Source organism: Thunnus albacares, chromosome 4 (assembly GCF_914725855.1).
Source record: "Thunnus albacares chromosome 4, fThuAlb1.1, whole genome shotgun sequence".
Lineage (NCBI taxonomy): Eukaryota > Metazoa > Chordata > Actinopteri > Scombriformes > Scombridae > Thunnus > Thunnus albacares.
In genome coordinates this window covers 23,088,302-23,110,089 of record NC_058109.1, presented here as the reverse complement: position 1 = coordinate 23,110,089, position 21,788 = coordinate 23,088,302, and the positions used below count along the sequence as shown (strand labels likewise).

The 21,788-nt window shown below is 39.1% G+C and overlaps 1 protein-coding gene across 1 annotated transcript; it reads right to left on the bottom strand.

Moving 5' to 3' along the window:
• Window positions 1-6,015: 6,015 nt before the first annotated feature.
• Window positions 6,016-11,713, bottom strand: zgc:113307 (uncharacterized protein LOC553753 homolog). The gene is made up of 5 exons (XM_044349428.1): window positions 10,963-11,713; window positions 9,221-9,546; window positions 8,703-9,027; window positions 7,569-7,886; window positions 6,016-6,259 (listed from the first exon to the last, which is right to left on the bottom strand). Exons 2-5 carry the CDS (start codon window positions 9,518-9,520, stop codon window positions 6,108-6,110), a joined length of 1,095 nt encoding a protein of 364 aa, XP_044205363.1. The 5' UTR covers window positions 9,521-9,546; window positions 10,963-11,713; the 3' UTR covers window positions 6,016-6,107.
• Window positions 11,714-21,788: the final 10,075 nt, after the last annotated feature.

Sequence of the window (21,788 nt, the reverse complement as noted above, 5' to 3'; positions counted from 1 at the left end):
CAGCATGATCAAATAACATTACTACTCTCTGTCCAACCCCAAACACCCTGACTCTGCGCAAAAAGTAGAGTTGCTGTTGGATCCTAGTGCATGCAGAATTCACATGGACATTCCAAGACATTGCTGTAAGCTTGTGGCCTTCACTATTTCTAAAATTGTGTTCAAACTTTAACATAAGTCAAGAAACCTCTTTTGCAATGAAGAGTTTTTACTGCACTGCATCTTGATGACTCCTTAAAATAGGAGAAACTCCCTTCAGACTTTAATGGAATATAAGAGAGGAGAGTCAGCATCTGTGTGTGTGTGTCTAATGAGAGGGCTGGAGGTCTCAGTTTTGCTTGTAAACCAGCCTGTAAATGAAACTAACAGCTTCCTCAGTCATCTTGCCAAACCAAAACTACCATACAAGTCTGAGATGGATTTAAAGATGATTTCTCCACTCAGCAACAAACAGATTCTCCAGACAGATGGGAGGTCTGAACCTCTCTATAGTTAACCCGTTGTTACAGTCAGATGGACCATCAGTCTGTGCAATAGTTTTGTTTGAATGCTTATTTGTTGAACATAGATTTAAAGAAAAAAACTGATTTTATGGGACAGTTAGGGCACTGACACATCTTGCATTTGACCCCTCAAAACTAATCCACACTACCAGTAATTCAGTGTCCTGTAACTACTGGAACACTTGACCTGCCAGCCAGACCTGAGGTCAGACATGACCTCAGTATAGCAACAGAAAACACACAAAACAGCTGATGCTTTCAGGTTAGTAACCTAAAATCTCAATATCTATCCATAGTGCCAATATTCTCAAATGACTGAGACAGGACTGCAAACATTCGGCAAGTAGATGGCTAATTAATTGTCATGAAGGCACAGTATACAAGCTCCAATAATATTTCTCTGTTGCGAAGACATGTTAAAAGTCAGGAAAACCACCTGCTGGGGCAATTACCTTACTTACATACTTACCTTTGTTAACACCCACCTTCTCTGGAGTATAAAGCTAGCATTAAAGTGAAGTAAAGTAAAGTAAAAAAATAAAATAAGTAAAGTAAAAAAATGAACATGTCAACTTATGTACATTTTGTTCATGTGACCCCATAACTAATACCAGACCTAATCCTTACAGCTGCAACATTAAAATAATCAAGTAATTCTAACACAATTCAGTGCCATTCACTTAAACCTGTTTTTATAGATTTTCTTGGACACGTAGGGGCAGCGCAACAAACTGTTTTGACATATTTTCACCTCATATGGCAAACGTGTTAGCAAACAGTTGCCTATTTACACTTCCAGCAGACACAGAGCAATGTCGACTTTCATTTGGAGTCTGTTTTTTTATCTCCACTAACTCCTGAAAGAAATTTCTGGCTCTTTAGCTGCTAATTGCTCCTGAAATTAACCTGCCCACGTCTTCATTTTTTTAGCGGTTCAAATTCATTTTCAGAGATCTATACAAAAGAGTTTTTGGTGTTTGGACCAGTTCTTACCTAACCTGAGTAGAGAGTGTTTGTGTCTGTGTCTGTGGACAGAGGGATGTTATATGTGAGGGTCCTGAGCTCCATAGCTCTCTGTGTTGCTGTTATGACACCACAGGGAGCTTCATAGAAGATTGTTTTGACTGGTGGTTTCCAAGGAAGAGTTCGGTTCAGAAGGGAGGAACGGCCTGAGCTTTAATGACTCCACCAGTCTGAGGGATTATTCTGTTTTTAAATAGCTACAAAGATAATCCCTGTGACTCTGACTCTTTATACAGAATCATTTCTAAATTAACATGAGTTCCTGTGTTTTTTCATCATCATCATGGCTCAGAGTTTGAAAACAGAAAAGCAGGACTCTTTTAACAGACCATGCCACTTGGAGCTTGAGTCTACCCATTTAAACACTATTTTTTATTTTTCCATGTTCATTTAGCATTTGTTCCTCTTCATTTACATCCTCATAGCTGAGCAAATAGACATAGTGATGGAAAAAATGACATTAGCTATCTGTTATTGAGAGCAATAACCACCTCAGTATCTTGGCATTTATACAATAAAGCCCTTTAAGTCAAAGGTTTATACCACTGTGATGTGCCGGGGAGCCTCTCAGGTGTTCATATGTGCCGTCTGGTTTCACAGTACCCCCTCCCGCAGCGTAAACCCCTGCCAGCTGGCAATTCCTGAAAACCTACATCTGTGTCTTCTCAATTGATTGGGAGACACTGGTGTGTGTCCACTAAAAAAGAGTGTGTTCCACATTTCAAATGCGTTTCCCTTTAAAATACAGATGTTGTTATTGCTAATAAAGTTGTACTTCATATTTGATCAGTGAACAGTGCTTCATTGTGCTTTATGACTCTGAAAATGAGGAATGCAGTAGAGGTCTGGTTAAAGTGTGCAACAGCTGATTTACAGAGTGCAGTAAAACAGATAAAAATACAGAGAAAATGGCTAATTTGTTGTGAAAAGTTGGGTCAATGCCACATTTAAGAACGAAGGTGTGCAGGTGACAATAACAAGACAAGTAGGGCAGCTGAAGATGAGCATCAACCCAAAAAAATCTCTCTTTGAAGATCATGATTTAAGAAATGGTTTTGGGACATATGCTTATTTACTTTCTTGCAGAGAGTTAGATGAGAAAATTGATGCCACCTTTGTCCCACATTTGTCCCTTAAATGTGAAGCTGGAGCCAGGAGACTATTAGCCTACTTTAGCATAGAGACTGGAATCAACTATCCTTGCCCTGTCCAATGTTAAAATAAAATCACCTCTAAATCTTCATAATTAACACATTATATTGACATTTGTTTAATATGTGCAAAAATCAAAGTGTAAAAATTGTGGTTTTATAGGCAGTTATGTGCTGGTCTATTTGACAGCAGGACAGTTCCAGGCTAGCTGTTTCCCCCTGTTCCCAGTCTTTGTGCGAAGCTAAGCTAACCACTTCATATTTAACAGATGAATATGAAAATATGGTAATATTGATCTTCTCATATAACTCCTGGCATAAAACTATCTAAGGTATTTTCCAAAATGTCAAGCTACTGATGTAGCAGATGGTCTGCTTGTTTTGTGTTTACAGGCCTTGCTGCAGCAACATGGAGCCAATGACCTTTTTTCCTTTCGGTTTGTCTTCTTCCATCATGACTTCATACATACTCAGAGGCTGGTCATCACTGGAACAAGTGCTCACACAGACTTTTATGGTTAATATTCATCCGTCAAAGGAACTCTGTGTTAGTGACTCCTGCCTCCGGTAAAAGTTAGTCCAGACAGCCTGATCAGACCGTTACACACACAGTGCATTTATAAGACATGGTGTCACCTGGAAAATATGGCAGTGCTTTAGTAATGCTAAATGGAACACAGACACACAAACAATACGTACTTTGAGTAGTTATTGGTAAGTAGCTGAATATCTGTATCAAGTATTGTGTACCATGTCTTTACCTACCTGTTTTACAGTTGGAAGTGCATTGTTTTACACCTTTAAACAGATTCATAAATATATTACATTTAGTGATTTAATCTAACCCCAGTTTGATATGTAAACAAAATGATCAGTTCATTAAAAAGGATGTTCTATAAGGTACAGATTTATTTTCTATTATCCAGAAAGTGATGTAAAACGATCATATTTCTGGTTTCCAAGTCAGATATGATATAGTTCTTTACACTTTGTTCTACATTGAAAACCATAAAAAAGATACTATCTGGGCTCATTTTGCAATCGCTGAGGAAAAACATTACCACCCATTTCCTCTACTTACATATCTATCTAATAATGAGGAAACTGTCTCAGAGTTATATGATCTTTATCTTGCAATGACGGGAAAATGGTATCATTATTATTCGGACATATTGTCATTATGAGAAAAGCAACCTCAGGTAATAATGAGTATAGTCTTTACCATTTGAGTAAACAGGACCACAATGACTATAACTACTTCCTCATTGGTTTGTGGCATTCAGAAGAAATGTAGATGTATCGTTATTAGTATTTGCGGTCAGCATTGGTGGTTATTTTATGATTCAGAGATAAAAGCAGACTGATTCACCTGAGGTTTCTCCAGCAGGTATAAATACATCTTACAGAGGCTTTTTTCATCGTTATGAGACAGTTGTGTGTCTGCATGTTCCCCACCCCATTCTCGTCAGTCACATGGATGCTTACTCTAACTGAATAAACTGTGAGATGACATGACACAACGCAAGCTTGAAAAAGGGAGTGCAGACATGTTGTACACAAATGGAAATCGAACAGAGCAGTCTCCACTAACACTGCTGCTGTTAAAGGTTCCTTTGCCTACACTGTTTGCTTTTTATTATCTATATTTAACTCTGACCACATTCAACTGTATATAATGGCTTCCTTTTACACTGCACATATAAAACACCCACTTGTTGTTCATACTGTACATAACATTTCTGGATTCAGTGTTCTGTACGTAGATGTTGTTACATCCCTTCTTATTACCCATTGGTTTATTTTCCATTTTGTATATTCATTCATTTTTAGCTAGCAGCATAACTCAATAGGGCGTTGGTCTGTCAGTCTTTCCACCACTTTGATTCAGACTGAAATATCTCAATATCTATTTGATGGATTATGAAACACAGATATTTATGGTCCCCAGATGACAAATCCTGACTTTTCCTCTTGCACCACCAAGAGATTGACCTTTGGTTTTGAGCGAAATGTCTCAACTATTGGCTGGATTGCCTTTTTACATAGTGTGTTCATATTCCCTTCAAGATGAATTGTACTAATAACTTTGGTGATTCCTTAGCTTTCAATCATCAGGTCAAAACTGATATTTGTGCAATACTTTGGTTTATGAAATTCTTAGTTATTGCAAAAGTAATGACAATACCGTTAGCTTAAGCTGTACTTTGTGTTTAGTGCTAATTAGCTAATGTTAGCATGCTAACATGCTGATATAAGATGGTGACTAGTTAGAATTGTCATTATGAGCATGTTAGCATGCTGATGTTAAAGTGTCACTGTGCCTTAATCTTGTTTAGGCCTGTTGCTACTGTTGCATCTGGTTAAACACTAAACTGCATTTTGTTATAATAAGTTTGAATCTAATATGATCTATTCCAAATCTCCCCAAAATTGTGTGGGAAGTTGTTAGTATTATCTATTGAAAAAATAGATAAAAATATAAGTATGTTAGATTTACTGTATATGGCAGATTATATAATCTCCCTGTAATTGAGGCTGGTAACATGTGTCAGATATTCTTATTTTTGGTTATAAATAAAGTGTGATAATATTGTGAAATTTGACACATAACAAAAGTGTAATGTTAATCACTGTTGTTTAGAGATTGTTTGCATTACAGACATTAGCAAGATGTTTTGCGGTAAATGAAAAAAAAATAAAATTAAAAAACATAACAAACCAAATTTCACCTTTGCAATCATGGAAATCAAGTGTTAGGGGTTTAGCGACAGAGGTTTGAAGGTTTTCAGTGGTTAAGTCAAAACATGTCCATATTTCCCCTGGCTCTCTGTGGACTGGTGTTACTGTTAAACATTGTCCAGCTGACTGAGTCAGACTCATCTCAGGGGAAAGCCATTGAATTTTGCCATTCATACATGTTTCCCTTTGGACTAAGACAGCTCAGTTTAACCAGGGCACATTATTCTGTTCGGTCAGAAATGAGAGGGTTTGTCACAGTTCCTATCCTGTAATAATACACAGATGTACAACCCTGCTGAGGCAGAACTTGGAAAAGATGGAAGCCCATGGGAATGTACTGGTGGTATGAGAAATGTTTTGATCAGAACTTTTGGCATTATAATAAAATAACACTGGTTTAGTGTACAAGTTCAAGCTTTGGCATCCTTTGAAGGTCAGTTTTCCATTCAGTGCCTGGCTGTGTATTTTTCTAGTTGGACATATTGACGACATAACGAATTAGAGTCTTCTTCTCTGGTTTATAGCTTTAAAGCAGAGTTGTTTGAGTTCATGAAAAATGAGTTGGCAAACAAAAAAAACAAGACAAACAAACAAAAATCTTAATTGGGTCATGTTTATTCTCTGTACCACTAGATGAGATTGGCCAGTGACATACAGTAATCCCTCTCCATTGCATATTCACAAGGTAGAGTCAGATGTAAATATTTTGAAGAACTCTCAGACAGAAGACCCAGTCAGGGGGCAGATGGTGGTAGGACATCTTGTTTCCATCAAGTCGTAGGATCTTCATTCTGGAATAGGACAAAGGTCCCACCTCTCTGCAGAAACTAGTCACGTTGAACTCTGGAGCAAACCGACAGAAAACATATACAGACCATTTTTTCATTATTAAACAGCCATTAATCACAAGAGTTACAGCCATCTGTGTATTATTGTCTTGTCCAAGTACTGTAGAGACTAAACTAGTCCAGAGAGTTTTGATTTCACATCATGTACCATGTGTTCATCATATGTAACTTATTAAGTTGAAGCGCTTCAGTTACATTATGGGATTTGTCTTGTATCTAAGAGGGTCTATGCAGTCTGCAAATGTCCCTCTTCTTCTCACAGATTCTGCATTTCCCATTAGATGTCTTGCAGGTGCTGTGGTGAAAACGGAGGCAGAGGAAACCACAACACCGTCTTGTGCTTTCTCACTTCATTTTAGTTGTAGAGCTTCTCTCAGCCCTGACTGTAGGCTTTGGCAGACAGGACTCGTGGTAGCTGTCAGGCTGCTAGCTAGACGATGAGGTGTGTGTTATTGTGGAAGTGTTTTGCCTTCTGTCTGTCTGGTTGGTACACAGCCCCGCTGTCTGCTGCATCATAGATTGAAAAACAAGAACACACTTTGACTTTGCCAGCGACTGTGAGCCAAAACTGCATACCAGGTCATAATATTCATAATGGTCATGTGAGTTTTGTAATGTTGCTAAATATCGTCAAATCTGGTATGTGGCTTCTGGCTTCGAGTCTGCTGCATTGTGATATGATTACTATTCGTCAAAAAAGGTAAGAGATGGGGAGCAGACAGAGGAAAGAGGAGTCTATGAAGAGGGGAACAGCATGTGCTTCTGGCTCATCTGGAGCTCTTACCTCTAAAACCATTACAGATGTTTTCATACCAATCTCCTCTCCTCTTTGCTAACCTACTTTCTCTTCATTCAGCCACCCAATATTCCCTCCCCTTCACTTTCCTCCACTCTCTTTACTTTTCTTGTCTTTCAACGTCTCCCTCTGAGCCCCTCCCCTCCCTTCACTCTCTCTATTCTTCTATCTCAAACTTGCCTAGTCTTTTGGCTGCCTAACCCTAGCCCCTCCCGTATTCGTATGCAGTGACAAGGGCTGGCTATGTTCGTTTCTATACAGTTCCTGTCACATTTTCCACATTTATTCTTCTCCCTCACAGCACGGTTCAGGTGTCAGACCTCCCCAGGTAGTCGGTCACATAACTCACTAATACTGGCACAGGAAGAGAGTGTATTGTTGTTAAATGTATGAATGTGTTCACATGTGCAGGAAATTTCAGAGACGTGAAGTCAGTGACACCTCTACATTCACAGTGTGAAAGCTGACTGCATTTTGTAAACATTTTCTTTGTGTGTTTACACCTCACCTTGTATTTCATTGGCCTCCAGGTAGAGGTACTGCAGGGTGGTGGGGACTGTGGGAATGGTTGTAAATTTGTTATAGGAAAGGTCGAGTTCCACCAAGCTGGAGATGTTGAAGACCTGTGGGTGGACACTGTGGCTCTGCAGACCACAGTGACTTAAACGAAGATACTTAAGATTGAGGAATCCCACAAAACTGTCTTCCTCCAGCACAGAGAGGGAGTTATTGGACAGATAGAGCTGTTGTACAGTGGGGGGTAAATGCCCAGGAACAGATGAGAACAAATTCCCACTGAGGTCCAAAAGGCTTAGACTGAGCAGACCTGTTAGATGAGGAGAGGACACACACAAATACAAAAATTAATATTGACAAATTGGTGTGATTCATTTTCAACGTTAAATGCCAGAAATATTCTGTGTTAATTAATGTAGTCAGATTGTTCAGAGAAGTCTCAGGGGCAAACCTCAGGGTGTGAGATGTAGATTTAATCAATGTCAACAAAAAACTAATTAACCTTTTCTCACATGGCAGTGATATTTTATCCGTTATCTCAACACACTCAGTAAAAGGTTCAGATATACTCAGTAGGTATCATGGCACGATATGAGGTTGGAAATCCAGTCTATCAGTTAATATAATTTCATCCCATCCCTTTCAATAAAAATATAATGCATCATAAAATATCACCTCGTGCCCATTATTTTATCATGTATATTCATTAATATTTATTTTACTTAATTCAATTTGATTTATTTTGATGCTTCCAAAAATGTAACAGCTCTAAAATTGAAAATTAAGCTGATTTAAGAATAATTAAACACTTTAAAATGGCTTTAAAGAAGAACTTTTTAAAGGCAAATTTGCACTAATATTTGAAGTCTTATTGCTGCTGAATTAAACCCCCTGACCCAAACCACCTTGTGGCTTAGAGGAAAGGCACAAATTTGTGAAAGTACCTGTGCTATTTCAGATAATAAAAATCTGTTTGTTTTTAATGTTTGTCTCTGTGTTTTGTATTTGTGAACAGATACATAGCAGTAGCACTAAGTTGTTTTGTACTCTCTTTTTTACTTTCCGTACCAAGTGTTCAAAATAAATTCTCTAAGTATGAAGTCAAGGAAATGACACATTACACTACCTCTGAAGTCTCCGGCGGTAATGGTTTGCAATCTGTTTCCCTGTAGCAGCAGCAGTGTCAGGTTATGTAAGTTCTGCAGAGCTCCAGGGCTGATGCTGCTGATTTGGTTGTAGGCCAACCGCAGTTGTCTGAGTCCAGCTGGCAGACCACTGGGCACTGAACTCAGGAGGTTGTGGTTGGCGAAAAAGTAGCACAGCTGGGTCTGGTTTTTCAGGGTGGCCTGGTCCAGCTTGTCACTCTGTAGCTGGTTGTGGTCCAGGATGAGCCAGCGGAGCCCTGTGATGTTGGCCAGAACAGAGGGAGACATGGACGAGATGTTGTTGCCCTGGAAACAATTGAACACAATGCCTGATGGATTTTGTCTTTTTACACTTTCCAAATAAAACAAACAATATACAGTGAAGTGCAGTGGAGGTCAGTTACTGTGTGAGAACAGGAAATGAAAAACCGCAGTGGGTTAGTAGCAGACCATTGTTAATATAACACATGTTCAGTGCCCGTGTCAGTATTGTTCTTACCTGCAGAAACAGGTATTGAGTTGTGACCGGCAGGTAGTCAGGCTTGTCTGCCAGACCTCTGTGGTCACAGTACAGTGCTGTGGGCCAGTGGATGGGGCAGTCACACTGTTGAGGACAGGCCTGAGGGTTGTTGGCTCTGTACCAAGATGGGTCCATCCGGCCCTGCAGGCTCATCACGCTGGGCTCACCAAGCAAGCGGTTGATCCACAGAGGAACTCCACCATAGTCCATGTCGGCCACAACAGTGGCTGTGTCAAAAACACACAGCAGCACCAACATGGCACAGCACAGGACAGCCATGGAGACAGTTGGTCAGATATGTAACCCTACAAATTAAACATGAAGACAATTATATCAAATGGGAACTCCACTGATTTTACATGTCAAAGTCACCCAGCTTGTAAAAAAAGTTGCATGTCTCCTGAACAGCTTTGTCAAGTCTTACAAAATTACTAAAAATTTAATTATCCAGGTGTTTCAGCTGGGGCAGGATAGGATAGATATGAAAGGCTCATTCTAAGATAACAAAAACATAATGATACTTTTTTTCAGGTGATTATAGACTAATAAAAAATAATTATGAATATTATATTCCATTTATGCCAATAGACCGCCTAAATATTGTACACTAGTCCTAAGTTCACATTTGTAGTTTTGAGTAAAATTTCTCAAGAACCATTGGATGGATTCCCATGAAATCTGGTACAGACATTCATGTCCTCCTTGGTTTCTGACCAAATACCTGCAAAACTAATAACATTCCCATCAGGCTTTGCTTCACTTTCTGTTTAATGTTTAACAGCAACTGTTAGCATGTTAACATGCTAAACTAAGATGGAACATTATACCTGATAAACAAAAAGCATGTTCACATTGTCATTATGAGCAAATTAGCATGCTGTTAGCATGCATGTTAGCATTTAGCTCAAAGCACTGCTGTGCTTAAGAGACTTGCAGAGCTGCCAGCACCACTATAGACTTTTAATCTTGTTTAATCTGTTTCTCGCAGGTTTTACAACTTTATGGAAGTGCAATACTAAAAACCCTTTAAGATCTGGTTTAAGCACTGGACTTTTGAATGTTAAAATAAAAACTTCCTGTCAACCTGATACCAAGATGAAAATAGTTTCAGCATCGGGTCAAAAAAGGTCACTAAACAGTATAGCAGTCTCATTTTAAGACATGAATCAATAAATTATTACAAAATTAAAGGAAAGACCCTAAACTTCTAATGTTGTATACCATGTGGCGTGAAATGAGACACAGCACAAGTTGAGATGGTTGCTTTTGTACAGCATGCACATTCTTTCTATTCAAACTTCTAAGTGAGAGACAGAAGAATACATTTAATTTTTTCCTTGCATGCACAGCTGTAGATGGTTAAGGTAACACCCACAAGGCTGGTATGCACAAAGGTACACACAGAGATACACAGTTGTCAGTTACTGTTGGTTACAACACAGCAGTTAGAAAGAAAAGTTTGCATCATCAGGAAGTTTGACTTGATCAGCATGTTTGCGATGTTGCATTTTACCCTTCTCACCCACAGTGCAGTTTTACAGTACAGCACATGCTCAAAAGGTTGCCAAGACATTAGCTGTGTTATGCAATCATGCCTCATCGAACCAACTGTAGTTACACAGACAGACGCACATTGTAGATTTGAGCATTTCCAGTTTTGCCTACGTTGCAGAGAAAGGAAATGGAAGCAGATGAGAAACAAACAGTAAACTGACACTTACCGGTTGATTAGGAGCTACGCAATGGGAACAGGTTGTTTTAGATTCCCAGAGCTTCCGTTCCCCTCAGGAGCTGTGTGATAATGTGTCTGTGTGTGTTTTTCCAGCTACCGGCAATGTTTACCCTCTGTCTGATACATTCCTCTTCTTCAAACGCTGCCCACATCCCAGACCCTAGACCTCCTTCATAATCTTCCCTCACTCCCTTCTTCCTTCTCCCTTCTCTCAGCCCTCAGTAACGACTGAACCCACAACATTTGGTGGAAACATGTTTGCTTGTACCATGGAGATGCACAAAACATACACAGAAAGACTGGAAGCAAAAGAAGAGGGATTAAATCAAAGGAGGGCAACTGGGTTTGGACTCTGATAGCGCAGAGCTGTCAGTGAATATGAGAACATTTTGATCAGCATTCAAAAATATCTGTGTCTGTGAGTGTGTGTGAGTGTGTGTGTATGTGTGTGTGTGTGTGTGTGTGTGTGAGACTGGGTCTACAGTACGTGTTCTGCCTAGAGGCATTGAAGCCACAAAGTACCTGGGGAGCCAAAGAGACCATTCTGTGTGTATATGTGTGTATCTTTGTGTGCATTTGTATCCATCTGTGTGTTACTGCATGTGTGCGTGTAGTGTGTGCATGTGTGTGTGTGTGTAGTGTGTTTCTCGAAGAAAGGAACTTCTTGCAAGCATCTGAGCAGGGGAGAGGGAAACGATTCCAGATTCCTTTCCCCCCAAATATGAGGGGAGCTCTGTGAAAAAAGAGGCAAGGTGGAGAATAAAACGGAGAGGAGGAAAGTATTTCCTGGTGAGAGCATGGAAAGAGCTCCCTCTAGGAAAACCATATGGAATAACACCCACAACAAGGTTTTATAGCCTAATGAGTGTCTGTATGTGTTTTGGGGGGAGAAAAGAAGTGATGAAGCATTTTATTTTACCACAAAAACAGGCAAACAAGAAACTAAATAAACAAGAATATGTGTTTATATGCCAGTGACAGCAACTACAACTTTTTAAAGTAATAGTTCCACATTTTGGGAAATATAATTATTTGCCTTCTGGCAGAGCGTTAGATGAGAAGATTAATTTATGTACCATATACACTTTATTAAGTACACCTTGCTAGTACCTGTTGGACTCCCTTTTGCCTTCGGAACTGCCTTAATTCTTTGTGGCATAGATTCAACAAGGTGCTGGAAACATTCCTCAGAGATTTTGGTTCATATTGACATGATAACATCACGCGGTTGCTGTAGATTTGTTGGCTGCACATCCATGATGCCAGAGGTGCTCTATTAGATTGAGATCTGGTGACTGTGGAGGCCATTTGAGTACAGTGAACTAACTGTCATGTTCAAGAAAGCAGTTTGAGATGATTTGAGCTTTGTGACATGGCGTGTTATCCTGCTGGTAGTAGCCATTAGAAGATAGGTACACTGAGGTCATAAAGGGATGGACATTGTCAGCAGCAATACTCAGGTAGGCTGTGGAGTTTAAACGATGCTCAATTGGCACCAAGGGGCCGAAAGCGTGCCAAGAAAATATCCCTCAATACAAGGCAGGATGGATCCATGCTTACATGTTGTTTACGCCAAATTCTGACCCCAACATCTGAATGTCGCAGCAGAAATCGAGCCTCATCAGTCCAGGCAAGTTTTTCCAGTCTTCTATTGTCCAATTTTGCTGAGCCCATACGAATTGTAGCCTCAGTTTCCTGTTCTTAGCTGACAGGAGTGGCACCCAATGTAGTCTTCTGCTGCTGTAGCCCGTTCTGCTTCAAGGTTCGACATGTTGTCCATTCAGAGAAGCTCTTCTCCATACCTCGGTTGTAACAAGTGGTTATTTGAGTTGCTTTTCTATCAGGTTGAACCAGTCTGGCCATTCTCCTCTGACCTCTGCCATCAAAAAGGCATTCTTCGCTTGCAGAACTGTCGCTCACTAGATATTTTCTCTTTTTCAGACCGTTCTCTGTAAACCCTAGAGAGGGTTGTGCGTTAAAATCCCAGCAGATCAGCAGTTTCTAAAATACTCAAACCAGCCCGTCTGGCACCAACAACCATGCCAAGTTCAAAGTCACTTAAATCACCTCTCTCCACCATTCTGATGCTTGGTTTGAACTTTAGCACATTGTCTTGATCTTGTCTACATACCTAAATTAATTGAGTTGCTGCCACGTGATTGGCTGATTAGATATTTGTGTTAATGAGCAGTTGAACAAGCGTACCTAATAAATTGGCCAGTGAGTGTATATGAAGCTATAGCCAGCAGCTGCTTAGCTTAACTTAGCAAATACTGGAAACCTAGGGAAACAGCTAGCCTGGCTCTGTCTGATGGTTACAAAATCCTCCTAACAGCATCTCTAAAAAACACTAATTTTATCTTGTTTGTCAATCCATACAAAAAAAAAACAAAGAAAAAAATGAACAAAAATGACAATCTGCAGTTTTCTGGGTAACATGTACCAGACATGTTTACAGAGGAGATATTAGGGATGATTCATGGCTGTTGTGTCATGACAGAATCTCCAACAAATTGATGGACCTCAGAAAAAAAACAAAACAAAACAATTTTATTTTATTTTTATTTAGCCTTTATTTAATCAGGAGGTCTCTTGAGATGTCTTACCTTTTTTGCAAGAGACTTGGCCAAAATAGATAGATATAAATAGTTACATAAGAGTATACATCATTAATATACAACAATCACATACAGCAATAAAAAATTATGTCTGATATGAAGGCAATGTTCCCAGATGGTTTCCAGAAGTTTATCTTACATATTACTCTAAGCCCAGGGTGCAGGGTATGAAAATGCAATTTTACCAAGTTGTGAGCAGACTTTAGAAAACAAAAAAAACCTGATAAAGTTGCATACATTATTCATAACTCTGATGAATTTATTTAACAGATGAAGATGAGTGTTTCTGCACATTGCCTTATTTAGGATAAGAGAGCTAGAAACAGGAGAAAGCATCTCACAAAACAAGTAGTTTACCATGGTTTTAAAGATAAAAAGGTACACATGAACTTTTCTCGGTTTACTCACCGTATAGCGAGATCCTTGGCATTAAAATGCAGAGATGAATCATAGATGGGACCAAGGCTCTAAAGTTATGAATCTGATGTCAGCATTTACACAGTGTCAACATAAACAATAAGCCTATATCATTATAAAACATCAGTTACATTGTCTCACCTTTTGCCATTCCTGCTGTTCCTCATTGGTAAGATTTCTTGTTCATGTTACTGTAACTGGTTTCTAACTGGTTGAGTGAGAGTTTTTTGGAAACATAAGTGAGAGTGGGTAGATGGTGTGTGACCAGCAGCAGGTTGGCAGCTCCTCAGCATCCTACGCACACTGTGCTTTGCTGTTTCTCTCTGGTTTCAGGAGAAGGAAATGGAAAAGACTTCCTTCCATCCTCTGCTGGCTGTGAGCCCTCTGCTACCACATAACACCTCTCACTGAAACATTCTCCACATAAATATTCACCTCACTCACACACAGAGTCAGTGCTATCCTGAAATGAATACTGATATTTTCTCTGTGATTATGCAAACTTTTTTATAAATGTTTTTTGATGTTTTGAATAAGTGCTGCAAGGAGGAGCTATGATTATTAACACTGGAGAAATATATGTTCTTAATACAATTCCTTCTTGCAGTCTGAGACAAGCATAACAATGAAGCTTTTGAAAGTGGCCAGTCCCTCAATTGGCCACAAACAACAGTTGTCCAATGGTTGGACCAGTTTTCATTAAATCCCTCCACATGGAGATCTGTGCTCAAGACACTTGACAACATGGAGACTTTGCCATGTAATGATTGCAAATACAATATAGAAGACTTCACCAAGTATCTCTAACTCTAAAGTCCAAGATTTCTGGTGCAGGAAAGAAACATCCAGGGAATTATGACCACAATGGTAAATACAGTGTGTGGGAAAAAATAATATTAGCCTTTAAAATATTAGACCACAACAGCCTTTTTATTGTTATCATTACTGATGTTGTGGAAAAGAAAAGCTAGTCGAATCTGATTATGTGGTCTTCACTCACATCTGTGCAATAATGCATGAAATGAAATGGCAGGATATCGCGTAGCATAAAATCTGCTACAGTACAAAGTCACAGAAAAAATAAAAGGAGTAATGAAGAAATGATGTCATTCACTATTGCTCATTTTTGTTCAGACTGTTAATGTCTAGAGAGCTCCCTATTTACCTAAGCTGATGAAGTAATATCACCATTTGGAAAGAATACAGTAGAGCCATCTGTCATAGTCAAACAGTATAAACGCGAAGATCCTCATCTGATGTTACCTGTAACAATTACACAAAACACAGAACGCAATATCAATTCCTCCTCATGCTGTTTGACACCACACATATTACACCAGTTTAACTTTAACAAATATGATGTCAATCCTAGCGTCACTTCTGAGAAGACATGGAACATTAGAGTGCAAAAATGAATTACATTAATGAAATGATCAACTGGATACAATGTCTTGTTTAATATGTCTGTTAATGAGTCATCGTCTTTGCATTTCCCAAAGCAGAAGTAGCCCTCAGGTGGTTTCCTGTGTCTTGTTTGGGAGCTGGCAGGTACATCAGCTTGTCACCAGCAGATCCCTGCAAATACTTTTCTATTGCTACAATTACACTTGTTTTTACCTGCACTGCATCACACATACTTCTTAGATTAGGGTTTAGAGTCTTGCTTTTGTTTGGCCATGTGTTTGACATTTTAAGAGAAGCTGCACATGTGAAATATTAGTAATATCTACTGAGGTGTAATGTGATTAGAGTGAGGCTTTCTATGCCAAAACAGTGTCATCAGGTGTAATACTGTGGGAATGTCGTATCTGTACATTTAGCATAAGATGTAACTTTCATCCCAAACATCCAAATATTATTCTTGGTCTTTGAAACAGCAGTTGACAAAACAATCTCACCTCTCGTCCATTTATAGGAATATTGAGCTTTCCTTAGTTGACATTGAAATGTAGATTTTCTCTTTTTATTTTATTTTACTTATTATTATATTGGTTAACATGTTACCTCTTGAAATGAAAACAACCAATGTTTTAGAGTCGGTTTCCTCTTCCACCACTTTGACTTTCTCTTCTCATAATTCCCTTCACCATCTGCTCCCTTCATTTGTCCCTCATCAACATGTCCTGTTACTGACACTAGAGGGCTGTGTTTCCTTTCTAATCAACAGCACACAGGTTGAGATAAACTAAGGCAAAGGCCTTCTTTGCAAATGTTTACTGTACAATTACAAACAACACATTAATACCAGTGAATCATATATCAAGAGGTGGGAGGATTTAATTTAAAGAATAATAATGAATGCACAGGCTGAATAAATAAAAGTAAGGTTTGTCTTTTCTTTTTGAGCCACATTCGTTCTTTTAGTAGTGAAGTGTGACTGAGGTACTGCTCAAGTTTAATTTGTTTTCATGGTGACAAGGTCATTGTGACACAGACAGCAGGCTCCACTGTTACAGAGGATCCCTGGCGCTGTTTTGAACAGGCAATGTTGCAGTTATGCGCATCCAGGACACTACTACAGCATATTTTAAGATCTCCTTTTTCAGAGTAGCACAGCAGATTTAAAATTGGTCAAATCATACATTTTTTTTATCAAGATTGAAATTGAAATGAGATCCATAATTATGTATATGTTGGTTACTAACATACATTAAAAAAAACTGCTGCTTTTATCTGTATGAGAAAAAGAAGCTTGACGTGGTGTAACATCTGTGCATGATTTATGTACGTGTGTGTGTGTGTGTGTGTGTGTGTGCTTGGACATCTGCTTTCTATTGCATGGTTTATGCTGCCCCCTGTGCCCTGGGGTGCCATGGTTCAAGTTACCTTAAGGAGACACATTGTCCAGTGACCACTAAGACCGAAGCTCTATCTTTATTACAATTCATTTGTTTAATTCCACTTAATTACCATGACTGCATCTTCAATATGGATCTGTGTTGTTGCACTGTTAAACATTCTCTGTATAGCAAGACAAGAATATATATGTTGGTAGTAACAGGGTATGTGTTTGTGTGTGCATAAATCACATTATGGAAACAAAAGTCTGGTTCCTACAAGGTTAACCATTAACTTGAAGGGTTAGGGCTTGATTTTTGGTTAAGGTTAGGGTAATAGTCCCAGAAATCAATGTTGTAAGTCAAGACAATGTCCTTCAAAGTGACAAAAACTGTCAAAAACACACACACAAAAAAGCTTAATGTGTGTGTGTGTGTGTGTGTGTGTTAGAGAGAGATGGACATACAGAGGGACAGACAGACTATGTAGTAAAAGATAAGCTGCCTCAGATTGCATCATGAGCATTTTTTTTGTGTTTTTGGCCTCCTGTGAGATACAGGCATATTTCCAACATTACATCTTACAATAAAGAGAAACGCTGTTTTTTTTGTTTTGTTTTGTTTTTTTTACCATTGCATATTTATTAGGGCCATATGAATCTGTATGGCAGCCAGATGAAAGAACATCTGACTTTCATACATACACAATAAGACCATTTAGTCCATTTCAAGCAAAACACTGGCTTCCAAACAAAGTATATCTGTCCTTATTGACATATATTTGAGGGCCTGGAGGAAGCAAGGCTGAGTCTGAACATAACAAGCTGAACAGCCTATTTAGTTAAAGTATTTTTGTTGTAGCTGTTTATCTTTTTCTTCAGGTGAGCGAACAAATAAGCTTCATCTTCAGGAATGAAAATTCCTGTGAGGAGTTCATGGCCTGAGTGGAAAGGGCTTGGTCCTCTGATCTTCTGATCCCTGCTCAGTACTGGTCATGACCCAGACAGGAGACGAGGGGAGACAACACGGGTGGGGGTTGGGTGTATTTGGGGCAACCCAGAGTCCACCTGGGCCTCTTGCTTTGAAGTCCTGGTCAGCAGAGAATCAATTTCTCTCACTCTAAATGATAACTGCTGCACCCTCTCTTTCTTCTTCTTATATTTTTGTCTGAGTAGATACGAAACTCTCTGTTTCACAGAAGTTTATCTTTTTAACCACCTCATATAAACATCCCTTTGATGTTATGTTGCAAGAGGTATGAACCTCATAAAGCTCAGAAGATTGCCCATCCTCAGTGATGAGTAAAGGTTCAGTGCTCATCTTGGTTAATTTCACAGGTACTAAACACAAAACAGCAGGTTATCCAAACAGCTGCCCTCTTCCTGTTGACAGAGAAATAAAGCTGGGTTGAGAAATCCAACAGCAAAGTGGTCAGACGTATTTCTCAACCCAGAGACGTCCAACTACTTTACTGTTGGAAATCACATTTAAAATAAGGAAAATGATGTCTGCTCTGCTGCATCTGGTGTCCAAAGATCCGAGTGGACACACAACAAAGAAAAAAAGTTTCCTCATGCTGCAGTAACAAATTGCAGAATAGCACGGAAAAATACATTGCTTTGTGTATTTGTTTGTCCCTCCTGCTTAGGACACATGCCAGTGTTCAAGCCTCTTTATTCAAACCCTAAAAACAATCATAATCCGTGCCCTGTAAATTCCTCACCACAGTTCACCAGCTCAGCTGTAATGCAATGTGGCCATCTGGTCGGTTCTTTCTTCCCTTTTTAGAAATATGTTGTCTTTTATTGTGAGATATCGAATACACTGGCTACAATAAACCAACATACATAACACATGTAGCACAAGACCAATTTAAGCTGGGAGTATACACGCACATCCAAACTGGAGAGGGCAGGTGTTGGATTGAAAGTGGGCAAATGTCGAAAAAACAATCCAGATAAACAGCTCGCACACTGCAGGGCTCCAATATCTACTTATAATTTATTGTACCAAGATGATGTTTGGAGCACTACTGCTCTTCATCAGACTCAAGTGACAAAGCACAACACCATCTTAAATATATACATGAATACAAGTCATATGATGCAGTCACATGACCCAAATCTACAATGTGACATAAAAATAAATATACATACATAAATACACACAAAAATATGTTATGTGTATGTATATATACATACACACAACTATGGTAGTGTACATAATATTGCATACGAAAAGTTCAGAAATCAATGATGTAGGATAACACTCGATAAAATCTCTCCAGGAAAAACCCTATCTGTGCAAAAAATATAAATATATATTATATGTACAAAAATATGTAGTTCTGAATTAATAAAGTTCAGAATTCACTGGTGTAAGTTGACATTTAATCAATCACTACCAGAGAAAACAATATCTTGTCTTCGGTGATTTCCCCTCTTTCTAGCAGGTCGTTGAGACATCCACGTACTTTAGTTTTTAATTCTGTCAGGGAATTTCCATGTAGTTTACGGTAAAAGGTGTTATTATTCAGTTGTCTCATAATTTCCTGATTGTAGGCATCTCTGTCTGGGATCACCGGTGACTCCCCTTTATCTGCATTTTGAATAACAATGGAGTTGTCATTTTTGAGGGTTTCCAGTTAAGGTTGTTGAGCCTTTGTCAAATTATGCTTTACTTTTTACTGTCTCTTTTTGCCAAGCAAGATTGATATGTCTCTTTCCACCAGTTTGCAATATGTGTCAGTGGATGAATTCCTGTGTTTAGGGGGGATGAAGATAGATTTACCTCTAAAAGGAGTTTTAGGCCTGGTAGAGATTCAGGAGGAGTCAATCTCCTGGGTCCCATGATGGTTAACTATGTTGGAAACATAGTGACACTTGTGGTTATCTTTAAAAAAAACTTCTTAAGGTGTAAGTTATGAAAAAACCTTTGTAAATCAACATACATGTTTAAATCTTTGCAGTGGGTAGTAGCACAGAATGACAGTCCTATATTAAGAGCAAAGATACAAGTACTGGAAATAGGCTTACTTGACAGATTTATGACATTCACTTCCTCCACAGTCTGTGGGTGTTGTAGGGCTCTCTTGTGGTGTTTTTGCACCCTCCTGCACTTTTTTCTCCTCGGCGGGCTTAGGTTGGAAGACAGTACTCTAGTGTGTGGTGGGTTTTCTCTAAATAAGATTCCTGTAGAGAGGTGCTGGATCCCGAATCCATGTTGAGTGAAGAAGTTGATGCAGCTGAGCTTAAGTGTCTGTAGCGTTGTGAGATATCAAATAAGTGCTCATTCAACCTCATGGCACTGACAATTCAGGAGATATCCTCTCAAATGGAAAGAACAAAAGATAAAGTCAACAAACTAAAACATCAACTCCTTACAGACTCTCCAGACAAAGACGAGATGACCCAGTTGCTAAAGGAATGCAAACAAAAAAGAGCAAAACTACAACAAGAAATAATATTGTCAAAAAAGGCAAAATTTGACCGGGATACAAGAGACTATGAGCAAGGAATAGTCTATAAGTGGAAATGGAGTTATGAACCCACACAAACAGACACAGAACAAAGACAACAGAGGAGGGGACAACGCTACAGACACTTCGGCCCAGCTGCATCAACTTCTTCACTCGACATGGATTCGGGATCCAGCACCTCTCTACAGGAATCTTTTTTAGAAAAAAAAAACTGTCTTCCCACCCAAGCCCGCCAAGGAGAAAAAAGTGCAGGAGGGGGCAAAAACACCAAAAGAGAGCCCTACAACACCCGCAGACTGTGGAGGAAGTGGATAATAATATGGTCATAAATCCGTCAAGTAAGCCTATTTCCAGTACTTTTATCTCTGCTCTTAGTAAAGGACTGTCATTCTGTCCTACTACCCACTGCAAAGATTTCAATGTATATGTTTTTAAAAGATAACCACAGGTCTCACTATGTTTCCAGCATAGTTTACCATCATGGGACACAGGGGATTGCCTCTTCCAGTGACACAGAGACCGAGAAACACTAAGAGACTCCTCCAGACATCTGAACCAGGCCTAAAACTCCTTTTAGAGGTAAATCTACCTTCATTCCCCCTAAACACAGGAATTCATCTGCTGACACATATTGCAAACTGGTGGAAAGAGACATATCAAACTTGCTTGGCAAAAAGAGACAGTAAAAAGTAAAGTATAATTTGACAAAGGCTCAACAACCTTAACTGGAAACCCTCAAAAATGTCAACTCCATTGTTATTCAAAGGCAGTCAGACAAAGATGCCTACAATCTGGAAATTATGAGACAACTGAGGAATGACACCAATTACTGTAAACTACATGGAAACCCGCTGACAGAATTAAAAACTAAAGTACGTGGATGTCTCAACGATGTGCTAGAAAGAGGGGAAATCACCAAACATGAACATTCCTTTATGTTAATAAACTCACCCATAACACCAGTGTTTTATATTTTACCTAAAATACAGAAAGACTACAGTTATACCCCTCCAGGCAGACCTATTGTAGCTGCAACTATTTCCTTCAGCCCTGTGTCACGTCTTTACTCTCCTATATTAAAGACTCTATGGATTTCATTCAAACTATACAAGCTGTCCAACCCAGCAACTACAACCATCTGCTGGTTACTATGGATATTGAGTTTTTATACACCAACATCCCCATACAAGGGGGGCTGAGGGCAGCAGAATTTTTTATCAACAGGCAACAACAAAACTCTGCCGAGTAATGGTCACCTAGCACATCAGCCATTTTAGAGCTTAATGAGACTGTGGTGACTATGAACTTCTTCATGTTTGACAAGGATTTCTTTCTACAGGTGTCCAGAGTCAGCATGGGCTCTAAGATGTCCCCCATTTTCACCTCATTGTATGTTGGATTCTTCGAGCAGGAGATTGTACTGAACCCTTCTAAGAATCCGTTCCTGCAATACATTTCTACATACAGACGGTACATAGACAACATCTTTTTCATATGGACCTCCACAGAGACCTAACTCAGAGAC